This window comes from Aquarana catesbeiana, linkage group LG01 (genome assembly GCF_042186555.1).
Source record: "Aquarana catesbeiana isolate 2022-GZ linkage group LG01, ASM4218655v1, whole genome shotgun sequence".
In the NCBI taxonomy this organism is placed as follows: domain Eukaryota; kingdom Metazoa; phylum Chordata; class Amphibia; order Anura; family Ranidae; genus Aquarana; species Aquarana catesbeiana.
The window spans coordinates 610,872,521-610,890,355 of record NC_133324.1 but is presented as its reverse complement, the minus strand read 5'-3'; the positions used below and the strand labels follow the sequence as shown (position 1 = coordinate 610,890,355).

General features: G+C 42.9%; 1 protein-coding gene across 1 annotated transcript in view; it reads right to left on the bottom strand.

Annotated features, from left to right (window-relative positions):
- The window catches only part of RAB3A (RAB3A, member RAS oncogene family), a 75,350-nt gene that overhangs the window by 14,425 nt on the left and 43,090 nt on the right, over positions 1 to 17,835 (bottom strand). Inside the window, exon 3 of the mRNA XM_073599510.1 lies at positions 11,447 to 11,565. Coding sequence (XP_073455611.1) covers positions 11,447 to 11,565 — 119 coding nt within the window. The remainder of the gene's footprint in view (positions 1 to 11,446; positions 11,566 to 17,835) is intronic.

The window sequence follows — 17,835 nt, the reverse complement described above, 5'->3', positions numbered from 1 at the left end:
TTATGGCGGCCGAACGTTCCTTTTTCAGACATGTACCCAATTGAATAAAGGTTCCACGTAAAATTGCTTTTAGTGCCTCCCATTGAATGGGAAACGTTGTATCTGAAGGGAGATTAGAGTACTGAATTCATGGCTAAAGACTTTGCGTAGGTGGGATGCATTTGGGTTTTTAGAGCACTCGGCTGACTTTTCATTGAGGTGCAACCTATATGCTAAAGATGGTTTGCACCTAAATGGAAGGGGGTCTGCTGTGCTGGGGGAGAGGTTTGTGGGAAAGCTGAAAGAGTATTTAAACTAGGTTTGAAGGAGGAGGGTGAATTGAATTATAATGGGACAGACAAGGGTCAGTCCCTATTGGTGGGTGAAATGGGGAAAGAAAGGAGGAGGGCTATGGCAGGTGATAAGAAGGTTCCCATGTTACATACAAACCATTGGAAAGGTTATTTTTTTGTATTAAAATAAAAAATATGCAAAATGTGACAGCAGATTAAAGCATTTGTTGACCAATGCCAAAAGTCTGCCAAGCAAAATAGGCGAGTTGGAAGCTTTGGCGCACAAAGAGACCTTCGATTTAATTGGTATAGCTGAATCTTGGCTATATTCTTCACATAACTGGGCTGTTAATATTCCTGAAAAAAGTGCGCAACCAAACAATGTATAAGCTCCCTAAATATAAAGTGAAAAAGTGATACTAATATGCGATATCAATGCACTTTAAACAACACAAAAAAGTCCCAAAAACAAGGTGCTCCAATGGTGAACGATTTTGCAGGACACTGAAGAAATCATTAGATGCTTCTTTCCAGAAAGTAAAAGACAACGCCACTTACCAAATTCGATGGATCTCAGATTATAGAGATCAAACAAGCTCATCACAGGATCACTCAGATCAGGGACATTTCTCCACAGTTCCAATGCAGGGATCCTTGTAATACAACGAACTCTCCAGCGGTATAGTTGTCCTATAGCTGCAACGACATCCTTATCCAGGACTTCTCCAACTTAGGAATCCAGGTTGTATTGATGGGATGGACTGCAATGTCACTCACATTAGATTGAACATTGTAAGATGGAGATAACAGATAACCGCCTTCCAGCGGTGCAGCCTCTGACTTTGACACAGTGACGTAACCATGAGGGGAGAAGATTTGGTGCTGCTGATTCTACCGTTACCACAGCCAGCTGACACGGCCACTCTCACCATTCAAATCCCCCGACACGGACAACAAATCTTCTCCGGTTCTCCCCTCGTGGTTACATAACTGTGTGAACGTCAGACATCTCACGTCAGAGGCTGCTCCGCTGGAAGGCGGTTATCTGTCTCTAAGTGATCCTGTGATGAGCTTGTTTGATCTCTATAATCTGAGATCCATCGAATCTGGTAAGCGGGGGTGTCCGTTTTACTTTCTGGAAAGAAGCATCTAATGATTTCTTCAGTGTCCCACAATATCGCTCACCATTGGAGCACCTTGTTTTTGGGACTGTGTGTTCTTTAAAGTGTATTGTTATCACATATTAGTAACACTTTTTCCCTTTATAGTTATTTAAGTTTATACATTGTTTGGTTGCACACTCTTTATACATGCTTTTAGCTAAATATCCAGGCTACTTAAGTTGCAGCACCAGTGTGTCATATTTTTTCTTTAAGGGTAGCACAGATTTTTCCACTATACACATATTATTCCTAGCTATGCTCTCTTTCAGAGAGACAGGGTAGAAAGGAAAGGTGGTGGTGTCTGTCTCTATGTGAAAAGTGATCTCAAAGCGAGTGTGAAAGAGGACCTGGTTGATAGGGAGTGTGAGGAGGCTGAAACATTATATGTGGAACTGCACATGGGTGTGTGTACTACAACGGTAATCATTGGAGTTTGCTATAGGCCACCCAGTGTTAATGAGGAGGTGGAGAATCAGCTCCTTGCACAGATAGAAAGGGCTGCAAGGGCTAGGACAGTGATAATAATGGGGTATTTTAACTACCCCAATATTGACTGGAGCAATGGCACTGCAGGCACAGTTAAAGGGCAAACATGTATAAACCTATTACAGGACAATTTTATGGTCCAGTTTATAGATGCCCCCGACTAGGAATGATGCTTTGATGGACCTGGTAATCTCAAACTATGCAGAGCTTATTACTAATGTTCATAAAGAACATCTGGGTAGCAGTGACCATAACATGATTTAATTTAATGTTAGCTGTAAGCAACACATACTGAAAAAAAAAAAAACAACTTTAAGAGAGCAAAATTTTCCAAAGATGAGGGCTGCTCTCCAAGTCTTAGACTGGGAGAGGATATTGGCATAGATGAACACAGAACAGAAATGGGAATTCTTCAAAAAGACCAAGTGAACTCACAGCAAAGTATATTCCCATGGGCAAGAAGTTTAAAAGGCTAAAAATAAAACCTATATGGTTCTCGGCCAAAGAAAAATAAAAAATATATAGAGATAGATAGAGATAGATAGATAGATAGATAGATAGATAGATAGATAGATAGATAGATAGATAGATAGATAGATAGATAGATAGATAGATAGATATATGAAGGAATACCATCATCGTTACAACATGCTACAAAGAATAGTCCCCAAATGATCCACAATGGCTAAAAATGGATATGGTCCAGAAATATTTAGACAGCATAAAGGTGGATAAAGCACCTGGACCAGATGGGCATACACCCACGGATCCTAAAAGAATTGAGCTCTCATATTGCAAAGCCATTGTTTCTAATTTTTAGGGATTCTTTAATGACTGGAATAGTACCTCTGCATTGGCATACGGCCAATGTGTCGCCTATATTTAAAACCAAGTTTTAAAGTATTTTTACCAAGTAACTATAGACCTGTTAGTTTAACTTCTATAATTCGGGAAAATCCTGGATAGTTGAATAAAAAAGACCACAGAGGAGTTCTTGCTGGAAACAAATATTTTAAGCAACAGACAGCATAGATTTCTGAAAGACGGAAGTCGTCAGGCAGACCGGATTTCTTTTTATGAGGAGGTAAGTAAAACCTTAGACAGAGGGGTGGCTGTGGATGTAGTATACTTGGATTTTGCAAAAGTGTTTGACACAGTACCCCACACACGGCTAATGTGTAAAGCCTCGTACACACGATCCGACTGTTGGCAGGGGATTGTGTGATGACAGACTGTTTGCCTAAAATCCGACCGCTAGTACGCTCCTTCAGACAATTGTTGTCCAACTTTCGGCCAACAAATGTTGGATGGCAGGCTAGTAAATTTACGGCGGACAACGGTTTGTTGTCAGATTTTCGTATTGTCTGTACACAAGTCCGTCACAAAAAAGTCCAAAGTACAAACCATGCATGCTCGGAATCAATGCTCACCAAACAAGACATTAGCAGAAGGTGCCCAAAGGGTGGCGCTCAAGAGCTGAAATTCCACGTAAGATGTAACTATGTTCGTGTTTGTTGACCGACAATTGTGTGTGACGTTAGTATGCAGGACAAGTGCCTGGCACAGTTCCTTCAAACAAAAGTCTGACACTCTGTGACCAACAATCCGATCGTGTGTACAAGGCTTAAGGCAAAAAAGTCTACAGGCTTGGAAAAATCAGTTTGTAAATGGAAAACTGGCTAAAAGACCGTATTCAGAGGAGTAGTGTTTTTTTTTTTTTTTCACAATAAAGTTTATAGTGGTTAATTAATGGTCTAGGGTTGTTAGTGGTGTACCCCAAGGTTCAGTGTTGGGACCCTTACTTTTTAATATAATTATATAATATTTTATAAATTTTATAGGGTCTGCAATTAAAAGTACCATTTCAGCTATGAGGAAAGATTAGAGGAACTGGATTTGTAGTCAGAGTCTTCAAGTGGGAAATGCGATACTCCTGAGGCCTGAGGTGTGCCATGGTCTAGCTGGTCAGTACACCTGAAAAGAGGGCATACCCTGAATGTAAAAATAAGAAAAAGTACTATGAGTATGTAAGAAGGCTGGGGGGGAACCCAGAACCTCCGATAACCTGCCCTGACAGAGGAGGAGGGTTAAATAGCCCTCTCAAACTCCTCCCACAAATACAGGCTAGCCAACGGCCAGCCTTGCACTTGTAGTCAGAGTCTTCGAGTGGGAAACCTTACACTTGTAGTCAGAGTCTTCGAGTGGGATACTCCTAAGAACCAAGGCCTGAGGTGTGCCATTGCCTAGCTGGTCAGTATGCCTGAAAAGAGGCAAAAAGACATAAATTTAGGTGAAGAAGGGAAGGTAACAATCCATCAAGTGGAGTAGCGTGCGCCTGAATGGCAACAGTATGTATCCGGTAAGTATCCGCTCTGGCAGGGGAAACCCACCGACTCCTGACTTGGTGATGAGAAGGAACCCCCCCATAGAACCTGCAAAGCTGCCCAGAACCCAACTGAACGTCCCGTGAAAGATTGGATTGAGCTTGATGCCCGAGACAACCCAGACATGAGAATGAAACTGCTTGAGAATGAGAGGATACGTGGGGGAAAGGGGAGCAAGGGCTGGCTCGAGGTGCCCCTGAAAAATGATGGCCGAGAAGATCGAAATACTTCAAACGGACACCAGCGAAGTAGCTCAGTGAAATGCCCCCGGCCTACCCATACTTGGAATGGGGAAGTGAGAGGGTGAGTGCAAAAAGACAACTGGCAGGAGTGCGAAATGCTAGATACCTGATGGATGTGAAGAAGTAGGCGGATAAGGCTGATGCGCTATGGCAATAAGCATCATCAAAAAATGGAGAAACCATGCCAGACACAGAACACTGGTCCCACCTGATTCGATTGGGTCGTGCTTCAGCCTGTGACCTGACAACCGAGACTGTCTCCTGAACCGGGGAAGGAGGGCCAGACTCCATCCCGGGGAAATAAGTCGCATGGCATGATACAGTCATACCCAAAGTGACTGAAGCCCCCCTACCTGGAACAGGCTGGGGATCGGAAAAGATGACTGGACTGACGTCCCTGAGCAGTTTTCCAGGCAACATCCTAGACAAGAGATTGGAGCAGAGAGTGGAATCCAGAATCATGACGACGTTTGCCCAACCTACCACTTAAGGACCGACAAGGGGACGTGGCTCAGCACACACCCTGAGAGAGACTATAAATCCCTGGGAAGGAACCAGGGCCTCTAAGCAACAGGATGTCAACTGAAAGAAGATTGATGACTGCTTCCGACCCAAGGGTGAGCCCAGTGGCGAAACGACATCTGCACCAAACAAACAATTAGCCCTAACAAAGGGCAGGACTGATGAAAGTGAGTGCAAGCAAGGTTGATAACGGTATGGATGCCAATACAGCCCAACCTGAGAGCACAAACTAGAGAAATGACAGACATGACACCAGACATGAGAACAACAACGCCCCTCTGTGCCTACCTAAGTGTGAAAACATGAACAGAAATGTTAAGACCACTGCGCGTGAATGAACCTGATGACAGACCCCCCCCCAACCCTCGTGTAAGTAGTGAGACCGAGTAACCTGCAGCGCAGAGACAGGTAATTAACTGAAAACAGACAGTGGTGGGTAGACGTACAGGTGTGGTGAATGAACATGCATCGTATGACGTATGGTATAAGGGCGAGAAGATTGTGGTCAACAATCATTAACAAACGAAATATCAGCCCGTATGGATCTGTAGACGTGACAGATCCTGACACGTGTGACCTAGCTAACTGACCCAGGTACAAACATGAACAAACATACGATGAGACATGACAACCAACGAAGATAAAAACAAAAAAAAAAAACAAAAAAAAAAAAACAGCTAACGTAGTATATGCTGTGACTGAACAACAACGCCCCTCTGAGAAACGCTGCGGCTGAAACGCTGTGACAGGAATGCTGAGACTGAACGCTGAGGTAGAAACGTTAGGACAGAAATCTTGGGGCAGAAGCACAAGGACAGCAATGTTGACAGAAAACACTATGACAGAAATGCTGAAACTGAAAGCTGAGGGAGGAACGTGAGAACAGAAACCCTGGGGCAGAAACATAATGACAGAATTGCTGAGACTGAAACGCTGAGGCAGAAATGAAATGACAGAAATCCTGGGGCAGAAATGCCATGACAGAACGCTGAGGCAGAAATGCAATAACAGAAATCCTGGGGCAAAAACACTATGACAGAACGCTGAGACTGAAACGCTGAGGCAGAAAAGCAAAGACAGAAATCCGGGAGCAGAAACGCAGAGGCAGAAATGCATGACAGAAATCCTGGGGCAAAAACGCTATGACAGAACGCAAAGGCAGAAACGTAATGACAGAAATCCTGGGGCAGAACCGCTGAGGCAGAAATGCCATGACAGAAATCCTGGGCAGAAACGCTATGACAGAACGCCGAGACCGAAACGCTGAGGCAGAAATGCAAAGACAGAAATCCTGGGGCAGAAACGCTAAGACAGAAATGCTGAGACTGAATGCCGAGACAGAAAAGCTGAGACTGAACGCCGAGCCAGAGCGGGAGGTACGCTGGCCAGATGGAGCCGTGGGGAAAGTGGGTGGGTGGAGGATGGATGGACTGCCCCCCACCCGGCAGGAGCGCCGGGAGAAGCGGGCGGGCCCCCCCTCACGTTGCTGGATGGAACATGGGGCTGCAAAGGGAGGACAGGCGGGGTGCCCCCCACGATGCTGGTGGAACCCAGGGATGACGGGGGGACTGTGTGGTCCCCGATAGTGCCCGGGAGAGGAACCGACACCATTGCTGCGGCTGACCGCCGCTCTGTAAGGAGGCCGGAAGTGACGTGCGTCCACCCAGAACATCCGAAAACCGGCCCTGACAGAGGAGGAGGGTTAAATAGCCCTCTCAAATGCCTCCCACAAATACAGGCTAGCCTCCGGCCAGTCTTACACTTATTCTCTCTTGCGAAAAAGGAGATTAAGGGGGGATATAATCGACATGTATAAAAACAGAAGTGGTCCATATAGTGAACTTGGTAGAGTTATTCACTTTAAGGTCATCACAGAGGACTAGGGGTTAATCTTTACATCTGGAGAAAAAGGGATTTAATCTCCAAATACGAAAAGGCTTCTTCATAGTAAGAGCTGTGAAAATGTGGAATAGACTCCCTCAAGAGCTGATTCTGTCCAGCTCAGTAGATTGCTTAAAAAAAAAAAAAAAAGGCCTGAATTCTTTCCTAAATGTGTAAATTATAACTGGATACTAATATTTATAGGTAAAGTTGATCCAGGGAATATCCAATTGTCTCCTGGGGGATCAGGAAGGATTTATTTTCCACTGCTGAAGCAAACTGCTTTATGCTTTGCTGGGGTTTTCTACCTTCCTCTGGAAAAACTGTGGGTATAGGATTGTAAAATGTATTTTTCTCCTCCCCCTCTTTTGATTTAACTAGATGGGCTTGTGTCTTTTTTCAACCAGACAAACTATGTAACTATATATTGCTTTGGGACAATGCACACAGCTTCATATTTAAATGTGTTCTAATGTTTACAGTGGTTAGCATAACAATATGCTTTTGATCCTAAATAACATGCTTTGCTTAGACCTGTACAAAAATTTATATATATATATATATATATATATATATATATATATATATATATATATATATATATATATATATATATATATATATATATATATATATATATATATATATCACCGTGTGAAGGGGGCCTTAAAGGCAGTTCTGAATGCAAAAGGGGGTCCAACCCAGTACTAGCAGGGTGTACCCAATAAAGTTGCTGGTGAGAGTAAATCAGCAGCAGTTCATACTATAAGGTTAATGGCATCAAGTCCAGTATTTTATCAAAGGCGTTTTAAGCACACTGGGAACAATACGGTGTTTCAATTGTGCAATTATAACTGTAAATCCATCATTAAGATCATATTTAAAGCGGAACTAAAGTTCAAAATAAAATATGAACAGGCAGGCCCTTTATTGTAGAAGATCCAATGTCCCTTCTGCAATAGTAAAAACTTACCTGCCTATTTGCAATCTCCTGCAGAATGTACACGGATCTGCATTGCTCTGTTTACATTTCTGGCACATTGCCAGTGTGCCAGGATGAAAGACTTCCGCACACGCGTGGGAATCAAGGATCTTCATCCAAAAGTTGCTAGCGGACCTCGTGGGCGTGAGACCGTTGGAATAGAGGAAAGATTTTTTTCTATACTTTAGCTTTGATTTAAAGCCTAAAGTATATTTTTTTAGTTTTTTCTTTTTTTAACCACTTCAGCCCTGGAAGAATTTATCCCCTTCCTGACCGGGCCATTTATTGCGATACCGCACTGCGTCGCTTTAACTGACAATTGTGCGGTCGTGCGACGCTGTACCCAAACAAAATTTACATCCTTTTTTCCCCTACAAATAGAGCTTTTTTTGGTGGTATTTGATCACCTCTGAGGTTTTTATTTTTTTTTGGGCTATAAACAAAAGAAGAGTGACAATTTTGAAAAAAAACACAGTATCTTTTACTTTTTGCTATAATAAATATCCCAAAATATTTTCCTCAGTTTAGGCCGATATGTATTCTTCTTCTTTTTTTTTTTCAAAAACATTGCAATAATCGTATATTGATTGGTTTGCGCAAAAGTTATAGCGTCTACAAAATAGGGGATAGATTTATGGCAATTTTTATTTTTTACTAGTAATGGCGGCGATCAGCGTCTTTTATCGGGACTGCGATATTGCCGCGGACAAAATGGACACTTTTGACACATTTTTGGGACCAGTGACATTTATACAGCGATCAGTGCTATAAAAATGCATTGATTACTGTATAAATGTCACTGGCAGGGAAGGGGTCAACACTAGGGGCAAGGGGTGCTCCCTGGGTGAGTTCTATTTGTGGGGGGGGGAATGGGACCTCCTGAGGGAGCAGACTGATCAGTGTTCCTACTTAGGAGCACACGATCTGTCTCCTCTCCCCTGAGAGAACCTGGATTTGTGTGTTTACACACACAGATGCCGGTTCTCGCTCTGTTACGAGTGATCACAGGTGCCCGGCGGCCATCGCGCCCGCCGGGCACTCGCACTGGCTCCAGGGACACACTGCGCACCTCCTACAGCATCTTAAAAGGACCAACGTACAGCTATGACGGCTCGCCCAGGGGAGCCATCCTGCTGCAGTATAACTGCAGCAGCTGGTCGGGAACCAGTTAATCAGCAAAAGGGACAGTCATTTCTTGAATGAGAAGTGTTACTTTGTGCTGGTGGCCACACTTAGTTGAAATCTTCCATTCTCTGCCTCTCTCATAACCATGCAGGGGTACTTTTCTGGTACTAAAGGTGTTAATACGAACTGCTGGATGTATCACAGGCACTCTTTCAAGAGTGCTGACTATGCCCATTCTTTCCACCCCCCCTCCTCCATTCACAGAAGCTATACTACATAGTATAGCTTCTAGCAATGAAAAACACTCCTTAAAATGAAAGGAGACAGACTTTTCATTCATCCGCCCAGCCTCGATTTGGAGAGCACCTACAGAGCTCCGAATGAGTATCCATCAATATGCTCATAACACCAAGCGCTCATTGGTCAGTGTGACCATGTGACTGCACTGACCAAAGAGAACCTTCTGGCGCTCCTTGGCAGAAGAAGCCTCAGATGCTTCTCACTGGTCACCATGGTCACATGACTGCAAAGACCAATGAGTGCTTGCCATTACAAACACTACGGATTCTCACTCCAGACCACTACACTAGGAGCACAGGGGAATCACAGCTGCTATGAGCAGAGAGAGGTGGCCGGGATATTTGGAGTTAGTTCCTATTTTCATTTTTTGCGAAAAGGTGAACTTTAAGCTATCAAAAAACATCCCCACTGGTAAAACACTCATATATTCAATACCCCTAGAAAATTTTGAATATGCGATTTGGATTTTTTTTTTTAAAAAGTAGGGCAGTTAAATATATAGATATGTGACAGCTATACTGATGGTAAACTTGTGCTGTCCAGTTAAATGCCTTTCAATGAGCTTTATTACTATCTATACAGGTTACTCTATGTATTCAAATTATTGGTGAGAAAAAAAAATGATTCCTGATGAAAATACAAAATTTTTCTATAAGATAAATCCAAAATTTGCCAAATGCATTTCTCTTGCTTTATATTAAATATCACAGCCTCTCATAAAATGAAAGAAAGGTTAAAAAAAAAAAAAAAAAAAAAAAAAAAAAGAAAAAACATCCGTGGTTATATACCTATCATATATTTAACCTTTTACTGCAATAATCAATGTGAAATTCTCCAAAGAACACTGCTGCATTGATACCTGAAAAAGTAAAATCTAAACTGTTATTAGAACAGACTTCTTTAATGGTTAAGCTCACCTTTTGCAACCTGTTACACCCATATTCAGGGTGTAACAAGTTACAAATGCGGCAGCCCCCGCACTCCCCCATTTTGACAGCGAGCAGTGGATCTCCTCGGGGCTCCGCTCCCATCCAGCCCCACCATTTATTCAGAATGTTCTGTAAATGGGAAAACTACAAGTACCAACAGCCTTTGCGGCTGTCAGCTTGTAGTTCTCAATGAACTACAAGGGCGCTATTGAACGCTCTAGTAGTTCACCGAGTCTTCCTGTCAGCGTGTAACACAGAGTCTGCAGGACCATGGCATTACACCCACAATTTGCTGATTGTGGGTGCAACGCTTCATAGGTTCCTAACAAAATAAAGGCATCATTTTTTTTTTTTTTTTTTACCTGCAAAAAAATGCATTTATAATTTATTTGTAATGGTGAACTTATTCTTTAGGCGAGTGTGGCTGCAATACGAGTAGTTATATTTCTAAATTGTAAAAGGTAGCTTAAAATTCCCAATCAGCCCAGAGACGGTGTCAAGCTGTGGACATGCATTGGGCAAAATGGCTATTAAGTTCTTTGGCCAAACATAACCTCAACATTGGGTCAGCACTGTTTATGGATGGGAAGATAGCATCAATTGACCACCTGTGGTACAGTATTTATCTTTTAGGCTACCTGTACATGGGGGATTTGGCCTATCAATGTCAAATCCCAGTGTTTTAAGGCGCCGCATACAACCCTGCTGCTGCCAGCAGAATTTCTGCGTTCGTGGCATACATCCCTGAACAGATACGACCCTAAAAACGTGAGTACTGCTTGGTACAGCTCCCTGCTACTGGGGGTTATTTACTAAAACTAAAATCTGGTGCAACTCTGCATAGAAACCAATCCATTTCCAGGTTTTATTGTCAAAGCTTAATTGAACAAGCTAAAGATAGAAGCTGGTTACAATGCACAGCTGCACCAGATTCTGAGGTGCACCAGCTTAGGTAAATCTACCCCACTTTGTATTTTGGCCTGTCACAGATTTTGGCAGGTTGCTGGCCTTGGGGATGGACAAGGCACCTGTGCCTCCAGTGTGCTTGAAAATGCCGAGATTTGACATCTTGAAAATGTATGAAAAGATAATGAAAATAAGTGCAGAAATCTATAGAATGACAAAGGAAGCAAGACATTTCAGCATATTTTAGTACTCACCAGTCCTGTACAGCATTAAATGATTCTTCATTGGTAATATCGTACATCAAAATAAAGCCCATGGCACCCCGGTAGTAGGCTGTGGTGATTGTTCTGTATCTTTCCTGGCCTGCAGTGTCCTGGAAAAGAAACATTATGCATGTATGTTTAGGACATATGGATAGTTATTTGCAAAAAATAATAATAAATAATAATAATCTGCAGTTTCATGTAATCTTATTCCACAGAAGATTCAATGAAGGGAAATATAACATAAGTGGAGCAGCCAGAATCTGTGGCAGCTGTGCATGGCAACCAATAATTTTCTAGCTTTCATTTTCAATGTGTAACTCAACAAGCTGAAGATAGAAGCGGATTGGCTGTCATGCACAGCTGCTCCAGTCTTGATAAATTCTCCCCAATGCGTTTGGGGAGCAACCAGGTGACATGCTGTAATCTCTGGTAACTCCACCTTTTCAGATAATGGACAGTAGCCTCGTCTATATAAGCAGGCAAAAGTTTCCGATTTCGAATTCCAGAAAGAACTACTGCAAGAAGAATGGACACAGTAGTCTGATTCATGTACATTTTTTTCTGCATCTAAACTGCATTTCTGCCCTATGGAGGTCAGCAGGAATATTAAAAACAGTTCGGAGCGTTTTTATTTTTTTTATTTGCCTGTGCCATTTTACATTTTTAAATCAAAAGGGTAGTTAATATTTTGTTATATATTATTAAGATTCCAGTGCAGGGGTGCCCAACCTTTTGAAGAGCGAGGGCCACTTAATTGACTTAGTTACCGATCGTGGGCCACAATAAGTGGAGCGGGCGGATGACAGATCTGTGTCCATTCCCATATGCAGAGCGGACACGGCCCACTCTATGGGCCCTCCAATCCGCCCAGATGGAAGAGGACGGATCCCCTTTTGTTTTTTTAGCGGACTGAGTTGGGGGTAGGTGGGTGTAAAAAGGACACAAGTTTACCATAGAGGTGAATGGAGGGTCCGATTGGGTCGGACCGTTTGTGCAAAAGGGGCCAAAGGTTGCTTTTACACTGATGCGCTTTACCCACACCGCAGTGCACCTGTGGCTTTCCTGCGTGATAGCTGCACTTTTCCACAGACTTCTATTACATCCTGCAGATGTGGTGCACTTTCTAAAAGCACACCAATATATATATTATATATATATATATATATATATATATATATATATATATATATATATATATATATATATATATATATATATATATATATATATATATATATATATATATACACACACATACATACATACACACACATACATACACAGTATCTCACAAAAGTGAGTATGCCCCTCACATTTTTGTAAATATTTTATTATATCTTTTCATGTGACAACACCGAAGAAATTACTTTGCTACAATGTAAAGTAGTGAGTGTACAGCTTGTATAACAGTGTAAATTTGCTGTCCCCTCAAAATAACACAGCCATTAATGTCTAAACCGCTAGCAACAAAAGTGAGTACACCCCTAAGTGAAAATGTCCGAAATTGGGCCCAATTAGCCATTTTCCCTCCCCGATGTCATATGACTCGTTCGTGTTACAAGGTTTCAGGTGTAAATGGAGAGCAGGTGTGTTAAATTTGGTGTTATCGCCCTCACTCTCTCATACTGGTCACTGGAAGTTCAACATGGCACCTCATGGCAAAGAGATCTGAGGATCTGAAAAAAAGACTTGTTCTTCTACATAAAGATGGCCTACACTATAAGATTGCCAAGACCCTGAAAATGAGCTGCAGCAAGGTGGCCAAGACCATACAGCAGGCCAGGTTGCACTCAGAACAGGCCTCGCTATGGTCGACCAAAAGAGTTGAGTGCATGCTCAGGGTCATAACCAGAGGTTGTCTTTGAGAAATAGACGTATGAATGCTGCCAGCATTGCTGCAGAGGTTGAAGGGGTTGGGGGGGGGGGGGGGGGTCAGCCTGTCAGTGCTCAGACCTTACGCCACACACTGCATCAAATTGGTCTGCATGGCTGTCGTCCCAGTAGGAAGCCTCTACTAAAGATGATGCACGAGAAAGCCCACAGTTTGCTGAAGACAAGCAAACTAAGGACATGGATTACTGGAACCATGTCCTGTGGTCTGATGAGACCAAGATAAACTTATTTGGTTCAGATGGTGTCAAGAATGTGTGGTGGCAACCAGGTGAGGAGTACAAAGACAAGTGTGTCTTGCCTACAGTCAAGCATGGTGATGGGAGTGTCATGGTCTGGGGCTGCATGAGTGCAGCCGGCACTGGGGAGCTACAGTTCATTGCGGAAACCATGAATGCAAACATGTACTGTGACATACTGAAGCAGAGCTTGATCCCCTCCCTTCGGAGACTGGGCCGCAGGGCAGTATTCCAACATAACAACACCAAGCACACCACCAAGACGATCACTGCCTTGCTAAAGAAGCTGAAGGTAAAGGTGATGGACTGGCAAAGCATGTCTTCAGACCTAAACCCTATTGCGCATCTGTGGGCATCCTCAAAACGGAAGGTGGAGGAGTGTAAGGTCTCTAACATCCACCAGCTCTGTGATGTCATCATGGAGAAGTGGAAGAGGACTCCAGTGGCAACCTGTGAAGCTCTGGTGAACTCCATGCCCAAGAGGGTTAAGGCAGTGCTGGAAAAGAATGGTGGCCACACAAAATATTGACACTTTGGGCCCAGTTTGGACATTTTCACTTAGGGGCGTACTCACTTTTGTTGCTAGCGGTTTACACATTAATGGCTGTGTGTTGAGTTATTTTGAGGAAACAGAAAATTTACACTGTTATACAAGCTGTACACTCACTACTTTACATTGTAGCAAAGTGTCATCAGATGGAAAAAATATAATAAAATATTTACAAAAACGTGAGGGGTGTACTCACTTTTGTGAGATACTCTGTGTGTGTGTGTGTATGTGTGTGTGTGTGTGTGTGTGTGTGTGTGTGTGTGTGTGTGTATGTGTACACACACACACACACACACACACACACACACACACACACACACACACACACACACTCTTTTCTCTGACATAGACATACAGGCCATATTTTGACCCAAGCCAACTATATTCTACATAACAAGAGGATAGCTAATGACTCTCTGCGATGTTGATTTTATTTTATTTAAGGTCATCTTGGTATTTGGAGAATAGCCCATTTATCTAAATAGGCATTTCAAAGGGTACATGATTTACATACTTAAAGCGGAGTTCTGCCGAAAAAAATAAATTAAAAGTCAGCAGCTACAAATACTGCAGCTGCTGACTTTGAAAATACAGACACTTACCTCTCCAGAGTACCCGTGATGTCCTCACCCGAAGCCGACCTGTCCCTCGGCTCCCAGGTGGAGGTGCCAGCATCTTCAGTAAGGGAATAAGGAAGCGAAGCCTTGGGGCTTCACAGCCTGGTTCCCTACTGCGCATGCGCGAGTCGCACTGCGTGTCCTGACTGGTCCCTGCTGTCTTTTGGGACCTGTGTGTCTCCCAGAAGACAGCGGGGGAGATGGAGGAGGGGCCGGACATGACGTAGATTGCCGCACATTCTGCGGCGATCTATCGCCGGAAGTGGAAGCAAATACCTTAGACAGGTATCTGCTCCCCCTCCCCCCTGAAAGGAGCCAAATGTGACACCGGAGGGGGGGGGGGGGGTGAGGAACCAGATAAGCAGACTTCCATTTTTGGGTGGAACTCCGCTTTAAGGATGATAAATAATATGAGTTGACCTTACAAGAAGTATTTATTGATGGTAATTAGACTCAAGGGGGCATTTATGGGAAATGGTCACTTGTTTACCTGGTAAATACTTTAATTTAAAAAGGTTATTGCCAGTAGGGTCTGTTCATCTTGATTAACAAGATCAACAGTGTTTGGTCAACCAATCAGAAACCCCTGCAGTGTCAAACACTGGTATTTCAGGTGACATTTTTAGCTGTTAAAGCAGGCATTCATTCATTAATATGGAAGCACAGGTCTAGCTTATAACACACATTATTACATGCATGGAAGCTACATAGGTGCATAATAGATTGGATATATTATGCTGGATTGTAGAGTCTCTATGCTTGCTATGACATAAATGACGAATGGGACTCTGAAGGCTGCTGAGTAAATGTAGATTTTTAGGGCATTCAATAATATTTATATACAGCATGGATATTAATATTTATATAGATTACCAAAAAAGTGTGCCTGTTCCAGAACAGGCACAATGGAGGTAGTACAATAATACCGAATATGTTTTAGTGGGTATGATGTGTGGAGTATAGACTTAAAGTAGTATGTGCAGGAAAAGAATGTACAGGGTTTGAGAATGACCAGTATGTGCAAGAGAGTATTGTGGAGCGTCAGTGGGCAGTATTAACAGATTAGCCATAACATTATGGCCACCCACCTAATATGGAGTATGGCCCCCTTTTGCTAAAACAGCCCTGACCCATTGAAGCATGGGACACCAAAGTAGCATGCACATGAATAGCAGGACCCAAGGTTTCCCAGCAGAACATTGCTCAAAGCATCACACTGCCTCTGCCAACTTGCCTTCGTATACTGCATCCTGGTGCCATCTCTTTCCCAGGTAAGTGACACACATGCATCCGGCCATCCACATGATATAAAAGAAAACGTGGTTCATCAGACCAGGCCACCTTATTCCATTGCTCCGTAGTCCAGTTCTGATGTTCATGTGACCATGGTAAAATCCTTTGGCTGTGGACATAGGTCACCATGGGCTTCACAGCCCCATACACAACAAATTACAATGCCCATTTTTTTCTGCTTTCACCACATCAACTTCATGGACAACATGTTCACTTTGCAGCCTAATATATCCCACCAATTTTCAGATGCCATTGTAATTAGATATTCCCTTTGCCAGGAGGGGAGCAGAGCTACATGGAGATGAGCTGCCATGAGAAGAGCTGAGATATGTGGGAGGTGAGCTATGGGGAGCTTGGCTATGGGGAAAACTAAGCTGCTTGGAGAAAGTGAGGCTATGGTTAGGTGAGCTGCTTGGAGAGGAGATGGGGTATGGGAAGGTAAACTGCTTGGGAGGGACTTGCTGTTAACTTTACTGCAAACTGCATCCCAAGTTTTGAGTCCCTGGGTCATGCTACAGTTCTACCAAAGTTTACTTGCAAAACCTACAAGCATCGGGCATTGTAAACAGATGTCACCAGAGTACCACAGGAGGAACAATGGCATGCCCAACGCTACAACAATAGTCAACTTCAAGGCAATACAGTGTGTCATTGTACAGCAAGCTAAGAGGTTCCCCACCGTTACAATCTCATACATTTTTGGTGCAGTTTTACATTAAATGTTATTATTTATTCTGTAGCTTTCCTTTCAACATCCCACACATTTCTAACAGCAATCCCACACAGTTTGGTATTAAACCATGACTAATGTGTGAATATTGTTATATCTTATTTAAGGTATCAAAACAGCTCATGTTAACAATTTACAAGAAGATTTTGTATTGAACCAACAAACAAGGAACATGCAAGATTTAGTTTGCTGAAGTTACAACAAGGTAACAGCAACAGAGGGTGAGAGATTAGCTAAAGTGGTTGTAAACTATAAACATGAAAAGTGAACAAAGTACACCCCGCTATAGTGTGTACTAGCCTAAATGCAAAGCACAGAGGGTCATTTCTCTCCACTATCTGCATGAGTCACTTGAAACAGGAGTTTCCTGAGATCACAGCCTAGAGTAGAGGGAGATGGCCCAAACTCCAGGTGAACTCATAGACTTAGCTTTGTGTATTTTTCTAGGAGCCTGTGTAGAGGAGGGTGTGTCCGTTTTCTCTTCAGCTGTCATATATGGAAAACTCTGCAGTGTGTGTGACATCATATCCCCGCCCCTGCCGCTAGAGAAAAAACTGTGGAATCTGTGTGTTTTTAGAATGATCTACAGAAGAGATTGCAGCAGATCAACAGGTACAACTTATGTAGTGGTTAGCACTTTCATCTAGCAGCTCTAGGGCTGTTGGTTCGAATTTCAACCACGATACTCCCTGCCTGGAGTTTGAATGTTCTCCCTGTGCCTGCGTGGGCTTCCTCTGGGTACGCCAGTTTCCACCCACACTCCAAAGACATGCTGTTAGGTTAATTGGATCCTATCTAAATTGGCCCTAGTATGTGTATGTATGAATGTGAGTTAGGGACCTTAGATTGTAAGCTCCTTGAGGGCACTGTGAATGCACAATGTATATGTAAAGCGCTGCGTAAATTGACAGCGCTATACAAGTACCTGAAATAAATAAATGAAATGTAGGAGAATTGGTTTAATCTCTGTGTATTACCTGAGGCTAGTTACTTGACTGGGTATATGTAAGGGTTTACAACCACTTTAAGCTTGTCCAATGAACATGACAAATTATAAG